General features: G+C 48.6%; 1 protein-coding gene across 1 annotated transcript in view; it reads right to left on the bottom strand.

Moving 5' to 3' along the window:
- LOC144510172 (anthrax toxin receptor 1-like) overlaps positions 1-6306 on the bottom strand; it is a 157023-nt gene extending 150717 nt beyond the window's left edge. The window contains exons 1-2 of the mRNA XM_078239609.1: positions 6238-6306; positions 5197-5268 (exon numbers count right to left, since the gene is read on the bottom strand). Coding sequence (XP_078095735.1) covers positions 5197-5255 — 59 coding nt within the window. The 5' untranslated portion in view covers positions 5256-5268; positions 6238-6306. The remainder of the gene's footprint in view (positions 1-5196; positions 5269-6237) is intronic.
- Between the last annotated feature and the right edge of the window lie 2861 nt (positions 6307-9167).

A 9167-nucleotide genomic window follows, 5' to 3' on the forward strand; every position in this document is an offset into this window, starting at 1 on the left:
TAGAGGGATTAGCAGGGTAAATATATGGGGTTACGGGGATAGGGCATGGGTGGGATTGTAGTCGGTGCAGACTCGATGGGCCGAATGGCCTCCTTCTGCACCGTTGGGATTCTATGAAAGCTGCAGCACGGAGGGATTTTGGGGGAGTCCTCGTGCATAAATCACAAAAAGCTAGCTTGCAAGCTCAGCAGGTAATAGGGAAGGCCAATGGAATGTTGTCCTTTATTTCAAAGGGAATGAAGGATAAAAATAGGGAAGTCTTGTTAAAACTAGACAAGGTACGAGTTCGGCCACACCTAGAATACTGTGAACAGTTTGGATCCCCGTATCTAAGTAAGGATATACTGGCATTGGAGGCAGTCCAGAGAAGGTTCCCAGGTTAATCCCGGGTACGGACGGATTTTCATGTGAGGAGAGGTTGGATCTGTACTCATTGGAGTTTAGAAGAATGAGAGGTGACCTTATTGAGACATATCGGACTCTCGGGGTGGGGTTTGACCGGTTGGTTCCCCTTGTGGGAGAGTCTAGGACCAAAGGGCATCATCTCAGAGTAAGGGAGTAAGGCTAAGTTGATTTATTGCTCAATAAGACTAAGATGAGGAGGAATTTCTTCTCTCCGAGGGTAGTGAATCCGTGGAATTCATAACCCCATATCCCAGGGATATAACGGTAGCCATGTCCCAGAGGGGCAAGTGACATCTGACTCTGTGGCTTTTGAATCCGAAGTTGGGAACATCCCAATGCCAGGAACGCTGGTCTTTTAACTTGGGAAAAACAAACAAGACAGGAGGATCCAATTGGAAAATGTTTGATCAGGCTGGGCTGGAATTAATCTTTTTATTAAGTATATTTTTGCAGCCTCAAAGTGTTGGGTTGGTTTCCCTTCCCTGAAGCCTGTTGCTGCGTCTCTGATTAATTCCGACTGTTTGGAAAAGTGGAGAGAGCAGATTTGGATTTTAAAAAGTTTATTTATTAGTCACAAATAAGGTTTACATTAACACTGCAATGAAGTCACTGTGAAATTCCCCTAGTCGCCACACTCTGGCGCCTGTTCGGGTCCATGCACCTAACCAGCACGTCTTTCAGGCTGTGGGAGGAAACCGGAGCACCCGGAGGAAACCGACGCAAACGCCAGGAGAACGTGCAAACTCCACATAGACAGTGACCAAGCCGGGAATTGAACCCGGGTCCCTGGCGCTGTGAGGCAGCAGTGCTAACCACTGTGCCACCATGCCGCCCCATGGCTGGCGATACTGATTTTCAAGCTTCGCATTTGGTTAGACAATGCCCCTGAATGGAGCAGAGAGAAACTCAGACAAGTACCCTGTGAAGGGTTCCGCCCAGATGTCTCCGTAACTCTCTGGCTCTCGGTGCAGAGGTGAAAAATAATTTGGAGTGTTAGCCAGAGTTCCGAGCCCACCTTCTTCATTCTCTCCTCTTTCTCTCCTCGTCCAGCTGGCCTGAATCCATCCAAGTTGTTTGTCCTGAACAATCTACCCCCTAAACACTGTTTCTCCATCTCTATTTTAAGCTTATTTATTATAAGCTTATTTATTAGTGTTACACTCATTGTTGGGGAAAAGCCTTCAATGAACTCCTCACTCTGATCTGAATGTTGATTTATGGCCAGCATTGCTTGGTATGAGGGGAGGTGATGGCTTAGCGCTATTATCGCTGGACTATTATTCCAGAAACTAAGCTCATGGTGACCCAAGTTCGAATCCCGCCATGGCAGATGGTGGAATTTGAATTCAATAAAAAATATCTGGAATTAAGAATCTACTGATCACCATGAAACCATTGTCGATTGTCGGAAAAACCCATTTGGTTCACGAATGTCCTTCAGGGAAGGAAATCTGCCGTCCTTACCCGGTCTGGCCTACATGTGACTCCAGAGTTACAGCAATATGGTTGACTCTCAACTACCCTCTGAAATGGCCAAGCGAGTCACTCTGTTCAAGGTTGACTAAGGATGGGCAATACATGCTGGTCCAGCCAGTGTCACTCATGTCCCACGAATGAATAAAAAAGAACTGTGCAGTGACAACTTTGGTTAAATTCAGGCGAATCTTTTCAACGACATTCATTAAAAAATTTCTCACGTGAATGGACGCAAGGCTCCTTGAAAACCAGGCACCTCGGAGCAGGACTGCACCAAGGGTGCAGGATGCCAGGCTATCTCAGGAAGGTGGCAGGTGGGATCTCATGGGCAACACGGAGTGGCATAGTGGTTCGCACTGCTGCCTCACAGCTCCAGGGACCCAGGTTTGATTCCTGGCTTGGGTGACTGCCTGTGTGGAGTCTGCACATTCTCCCTGTCTTGCAAATTCTCTCTCAGAGTGGGGTTCCTCCGGGTGTTCCAGATTCCACCCAAAATGTGCAGGTTAGGTGGATTGGCTGTGCTAAATTGCCCCTTAGTGTCAGGGGGACTAGCTAGGGTAAATGCATGGGGTTATGGGGATAGGGCCTGGGTGGGATTGTGGTCAGTGCAGACTGGATGGGCCGAATGGCCTCCTTCTGCATGGTAGGATTCTATGACCTCCTTCATTGCTGCCCTCTGAATATTGTAACACATGTTTGACAAACCAAGCACCAGGAGCTCAGAGTAAGAGGAGAGAGGTGACAGGAGATTAGGAAGTGGGACACTCCAGAGGGAGTGCGGATTAGGTTCACCAGACTGATTCCTGGGATGGCGGGATTGAGATATGAGGAGAGATCTCATTTGGTTAATCTCAGTTACGATTGTATTTGCAGGAGTTTAGAATATTGAGAGGGGGTCTCAGAGAAACCTAGAAATTTCTAACAGGACCAGATAGGCTGGAGGCAGGAAGGATATTCCTGACTGTGAGGGAGTCCAGAACCAGGGATCGCAGTCTGGTGACTACCATAGAAAGTAGTTGAGGCCAAAACATTGAATGTTTTCAAGAAGCAGTTGGATATAGCTCTTGGGGTGAAGGGGATCGAAGAATGTGGAGGGAAGGGAGATCAGGCTATTCAGTTGGATGATCGGCCATGATCATAATGAATGGTGGAGCAGGCTCAAAGGGCCAAATGGCTTCCTCCAGCTCCTATTTTCTATGTATTAACTGGGAGCAACCTCATAACTCAGGGCAGGTTGGGGGCGGCACGGTGGCACAGTGGTTAGCACTGCTGCCTCACAGCGCCAGGGACCCGGGCTCGATTCCAGCCTCGGGCCACTGTCTGTGCGGGGTTTGCACATTCTCTCCGTGTCTGCATGGGTTTTCTCCGGGTGCTCCTGTTTCCTCCCACAGTCCAAAGATGTGCAGGTTAGGTTGATTGGCTATGCTAGATTGACCCTAGTGTCAGGGGGATTAGCAGGGTAAATATGTGGGGTTATGGGGATAGGGCCTGGGTGGGATTGTGGTCGGTGCAGACTCGATGGGCTGAATGGCCTCCTTCTGCACTGTAGGGATTCCATGACTCTAGGTGAGGAGAGGACAGTACAGGTAATGTGGAGAAGTGCACGGGGGCCGAGGGGGGGGGGCTTCTGTCATGTTGCTGCTGTCTTCAGTGTCCGGTACTCCCACTGGAACGATCCCTGTGTACCCATGTCATTTTCCCTTGAGTCAGGAGTACTAGGTGTCACGCTTACAGACTTGTCACTGCTGCTTTGTACTGTGCTGAGGGAGATTCCACCTCAGTGAAGATTACCAGCCCGAGGAGGTGGACTATACTGGCCGCACAATCTCGTCCCCGGCACAGCAAGCGTTGGATGGATCTCAAGAGGTTAAACATGAATGGCGGGGGCTCTAACTGCATCTTTCTAGGACAAACGATGGGCTCAGACTCTCAGGAAACCGCCAGGCTGCCTTTTGAAGGTTGTCTTTGGTGAACAGCTTTGTCCTGTGGGTTCTGAGTGCAGCAATAAAGGCAGACAGGGCCGCTGCCGCCTTTTGGTGGGTAATTAGCAGCTTTCTGCTGTCGGCTGTTTGAGACAGCCCATTAAAATTTCTCCACAGCTCAGGGAAACGTACAGCAGACGCCCCAGTCAACAGGATTTCAATCTGCCCAGAGTTAAACCTTCCATCTTCCAATACGGCAGCGGTACATTCGCTCAATTGGACTGACTTTTATGATCACAAATAATTCTGCTTCATGCTGGTCTGGCATCATCAGAGACAGAAGTTTTCCCAATTACCCTGTCCTGGCGAGTCTTTGCAAGCTGCCTTCAGTTCCACGGCGGGCCAGGGGAGCACGTCGTTTGATAGTGGAGAGATAGTCATGTTGGATGCCTCCGTCTGCTTTCCTCGCACTGCCTGGCATACCCGAATACTCTGTGCCTCTCCTCTTACCCACCTCATACCAATACCTTGCCCATGGGCAAAAGATGGAGGAGATGGGTGGCACGGTGGTTAGCACTGCTGCCTCACAGCGCCAGGAATTGGGTTCAATTCTGGCCACAGGTCACTGTCTGTGTGGAGTTTGCACTTTCTCCCCGTGTCTGCGTGGGTTTCCTCCGGGTGCCCCGGTTTCCTCCCACACTCCAAAGATGGGCAGGTTAGGTTGATTGGCCATGCTAAATTGCCCCTTACTGTCAGGGGGAGTAGGAAGGTGAATGTGTGGGGTTGCGGAGATGGCACCTGGGTGGGATTGTTGTTGGTGCATGGCCTCCTTCTGCACTGTAGGGATTCTATGGTTCTATGGCCTCACAGCCATGCCAAGCTTGTCAATCTATCTGTGCTGTGAACTGCATGAGTCGATATTAATGTCAATCCTTCAGGGAGTTGTTCTGTCCAATGGCTGCACAGACAGATACCCCGAGATCGGAATCGAACCTTGTCTGTGCAAAGTCTTCACATTCTCCCCGTCTCTGCGTGGGTTTCCTTCGGGTGCTCCGGTTTCCTCCCACAGCCTGAAAGATGTGCTGGTTAGATGCATTAGCCATGCTAAATTCTCTCTCAGTGTACCCAAACGGAGTGTGGCGACTAGGGGATTTTCACAGTAACTTCTGTTAATGTAAGCCTATTTGTGACGCTCGGGAATTGGATAATCTGTTCAAAGGAAGTGAGGTAAACACTTGAATGGGAAAATAATTGCAGGATTACGGGGAAAAGAGTCAGGGGGCAGAATTAACTGGAGAGGTCTTTTGAAGAGCTCGCAGAGGTGTGATGGGCCGAATGTCCTCCTTTGGTGCTGTGTGACTCTGCGAAGAGATTGAACCTTGCGGTCACTCACCTGTCCTCTGTTAAGGTCATGAGCGTGGTGCCTCTTGTTGAGAAGACGATGAAAGACATTCTCAGCTGAGGGCTGGAAAAGAACAAAACCAGTGTTCAAAATGCATGGAAGAAAAAAGAACCGAAAAGAATGTCCTCCGAGAAATGATAATGAGGTAGCCATTTTGTGTCTGCACGAAGAGCAAAGAAACCATCTCTCTCTGTGTGCTGGGAGGGCCCCTGGGCAGCTCATTTTGACATACTGATAGAAAACGAATCCATTTCTCAGAGTGTGGACTTCATGGGAGAAAGTGAACAAAAGAACAGTACAGCACAGGGACAGGCCCACCAAGCCTGCACCGATCACATTGCCCTGTCTAGACCAACCGCTTATATCCCTCTATTCCCCGTCTGTTCATGTGCCTATCCAGATAAGTCCGGATAAGGGGCGGCACGGTGGCACGGTGGGTTAGCACGGCTGCCTCACAGCGCCAGGGACCCGGGGTTTCGATTCCCGGCTCGGGTCACTGTCTGTGTGGAGTTTGCACGTTCTCCCCGTGTCTGCGTGGGTTTCCTCCGGGTGCTCCGGTTTCCTACCACATTCTGAAAAACGTGCTGGGTAGGTGCATCGACCCGAATAGGTGTCGGAGTGTGGCGACTAGGGGAATCTCACCGTAACTTCATTGCGATGTTAATGTAAGCCGACTTGTGACAAGTAAATAAACTTTTAAATATCGCTAACGTATCTGCCTCAACCACCTCAATTGGCAGTGCATTCCAGGCTCCCACCACCCTCTGAGTCAAAACCTTCCCCCCGCAGATCTCAACTGAACCTTTCCCCCTTTCCTTGAACTTGTGCCCCCTTGTAATTGTCATTTCTGCCCTGGGAAAAATCTTCCAACTGTTCACCCTATCCATACCCCTCATAATTTTATAAACTTCTATCAGGTCGCCCCTCAGCCTCTGTCTTTCCAGGAAGAACAATCCCAATTTATTCAATCTCTCCTCATAGCTGATACCCTCCATACCAGGCAACATCCTGGTAGACAACCAGTTCTCTTACCTGATGAACTTGTGAGCAAGATGGTCAACAAAGAAGAAGATTTCATTCCAGTGATGTTGGACACTCCCAGACCTGAAAGGAAAGTTCAGATCCATCGATGAGTATCTCACACACATTTTCAAACTATTACATTTTGGACATTTTGGTTTTGAGCAGGCATTTGAAAGCGCGAGACAAACATTTGGCAAAGCAAACATCATGTGTCAACAATTAATCTTGTTTCCATCCCCTGTAAAGAAATGGGAGTGAGTGTGAGGATTAAGATTGAGGATTATCTGTACTAAAAAAGCCTAATCAATTGGAGTCAACCTGGCCTTTTGACAAAGAGATTGTGTTTGATTAACCTCCTTGACTCCCTGAAGTAACCGACAACTCTTAGGTTGCGCAGTTAGTCCGCCTGTTGACAAATGATAAAGTTCCACAAGAAAAATGACTAATTCAGCTGAAAACATTGAGTGTGAGAACTCGGTTATGGATAGGAAACTGGCTGAAGGGGAGAAAACCATGGGCGACTGGTCAGAAGGTCGGTGTGGTGGAAAGTGTAAGATGCTGCACATGGGGAATAATTGGAGAAAGTTGAAAGGGAGCTTGCAGTCTGGACAGATGTCCAGTCGATCTGGAGCAGCAAGCAACAGCTGGACAACAGAAGCAGAGGTCAGAGGAAGTTGTGGTCAGAAAGTGTCCAGTGCTGTGACCAGACTGTACTGTATGTCCAACTCTTGAGAAACATGGAAGATATTGAAGAGGTGGAGATTGTGCAGGGGAGAACCACAAGGCTAAAAGCTTAATGTCAGGGGACTGAGTTCTGAGCACAAAGATGCATCGTGGAAAGCATTCTTTCTGGTTGTATCACAGCTTGGTATGGGGCTCCTGCTCTGACCAAGACCGCAAGAAACTACAAAAGGTCGTGAATGTAGCCCAATCCATCAGGCAAACCGGCCTCCCATCCATTGACTCTGTCTACACTTCGCACTGCCTCGGGAAAGCAGCCAGCATAATCAAGGACCCCGGACATACTCTGTTCCGCCTTCTTCCATCAGGAAAAAGATACAAAAGTCTGAGGTCACGCACCAACCGACTCAAGAACAGCTTCTTCTCTGCTGCTGTCAAGACTTTTGAACGGACCCACCTCGCATTAAGTTGATCTTTCTCTACACCTTAGCTATGACTGCAACACTACATTCTGCACTCTCTCCTTTCCTTCTCTCTGAACGGTATGCTTTGTCTGTATAGTTGCGCAAGAAACAATACTTTTCACTGTATGTTAATACATGTGACAATAATAAACCAAATCAAATCAAATCAAACTGGAACGGTTTGGTCCTTTGTAGAAGAGAGGCATCTCAGAAAACACCAGGAACAGGAGCATGAGTAGACATGATATTAACATCAGAAACGGTCCCAAGGTGTGCCTAACAGGGATGACTAGAATCAAGGCATCTGGGAATTTCCAAACATTTATTTACTAATTCCAACTATGGAGAGGGATAAATAGGCATAAGGCTCCTTCGAGAACCTTCTCTCTCTCAATTCTGGAGACACATGATGTGACACCACTGATGATGTACGTTAGCTATCAGCATCACAAGTTTATACTACAATTGGGACCATTGAGCCTTCCCCACTCATCAATATGGTCTGGGGCTTCAGCCCCACTTTCCCAACAATTCCCAATATTCCTCAATTCCCTCTCCCAGCTTGAAATGCGTTCAACCATGGAGCACCCACTGCCCTCTAGGGTCGAGAATTCCAAAGATTCCCAATCCTCTGATCGAAGGTGTTACTCCCACTTAACCTGAGAATTTGCCCACAAGGTGATTGTACGAAAGGTATTCAAGACAGTTGCGTAGATGTAATGCAAAAGGTAAAACTAGAATAGCGTTGGAATATAAGGAAAGGACGTGGATTCAAAGTAATATCAAGACACATCTCATCACACTCTGTCCTTGAGGCAGACTTCTGAGTGGGACTGTGGAAGCTAAAAGGTTTAAATCATTTAAGAAAGAACTAGATGTAGCAGTGGAGGAAGAGGAGAATTGATCTGGAAAGGTGTATTAACTTCATAAAATCCATACAGTGCAGAAGGAGGCCATTCGGCCCATCGAGTCTAAACTGACTCTTCGCCAGAGCATCTTACCCAGGACCACATCTGCCCTATCCCCGTAACCCCACACATTTACCCTGCTAATCCCCCTAACCTACATATCTTGGGATTCTAAGGGGCAATTTAGCATAGTCAATCCACCTAACCTGCACATCTTTGGAGTGTGGGAGGAAACCAAGAGCACCCGGAGGAAACCCACGCAGACACAGGGAGAACATGCAGACTCTGTGACCCAAGGCCGGAATTGAACCTGGGTCCCTGGCACTGTGAGGCAGCAGGGCTAATCACTGGACTCATGGAAGATGGAGTGAATGGTCTTCTTCACTCATGAGTGAGGAAGCATTGTCCAGGGTGCCGTTGACATTTTGCAAAGATGACGAAGGGTTTTGGTAGGGAGCGGGGAGAGGGGTGCATGTGTGATAAGTTCCATTATTGTATCACAGAATCCCAACAGTACAGAAGAAGGCCCTTCGGCCCATCGAGTCTGTACTGTCTCCAATCCCACCCAGGCCCTATCCCCTGACACTACACATTTACCCTGCTAACCCCCTGACACTAGGATCAATTTAGCATGGCCAAACAACCTAGCCCGCACAACTTTGGACTGTGGGAGGAAACCGGAGCACCCGGAGGAAACCCGCGCAGACACGAGGAGAACGTGCCGACTCCGCACAGTGACCGAGGCTGGAATTGAACCTGGATCCATGGCCGTGTGAGGCAGCAGTGCGAACCCCTTGGATTTTCCAGAAATCTCTGGCGCAAAATATTTTCATGCTGCAAGGCCAGAAACAAAGACCAAAGGAGTGGACAGACAATGAGAATTCCA

Source organism: Mustelus asterias, chromosome 22 (genome assembly GCF_964213995.1).
Source record: "Mustelus asterias chromosome 22, sMusAst1.hap1.1, whole genome shotgun sequence".
NCBI classification, from domain to species: Eukaryota; Metazoa; Chordata; class Chondrichthyes; order Carcharhiniformes; family Triakidae; genus Mustelus; species Mustelus asterias.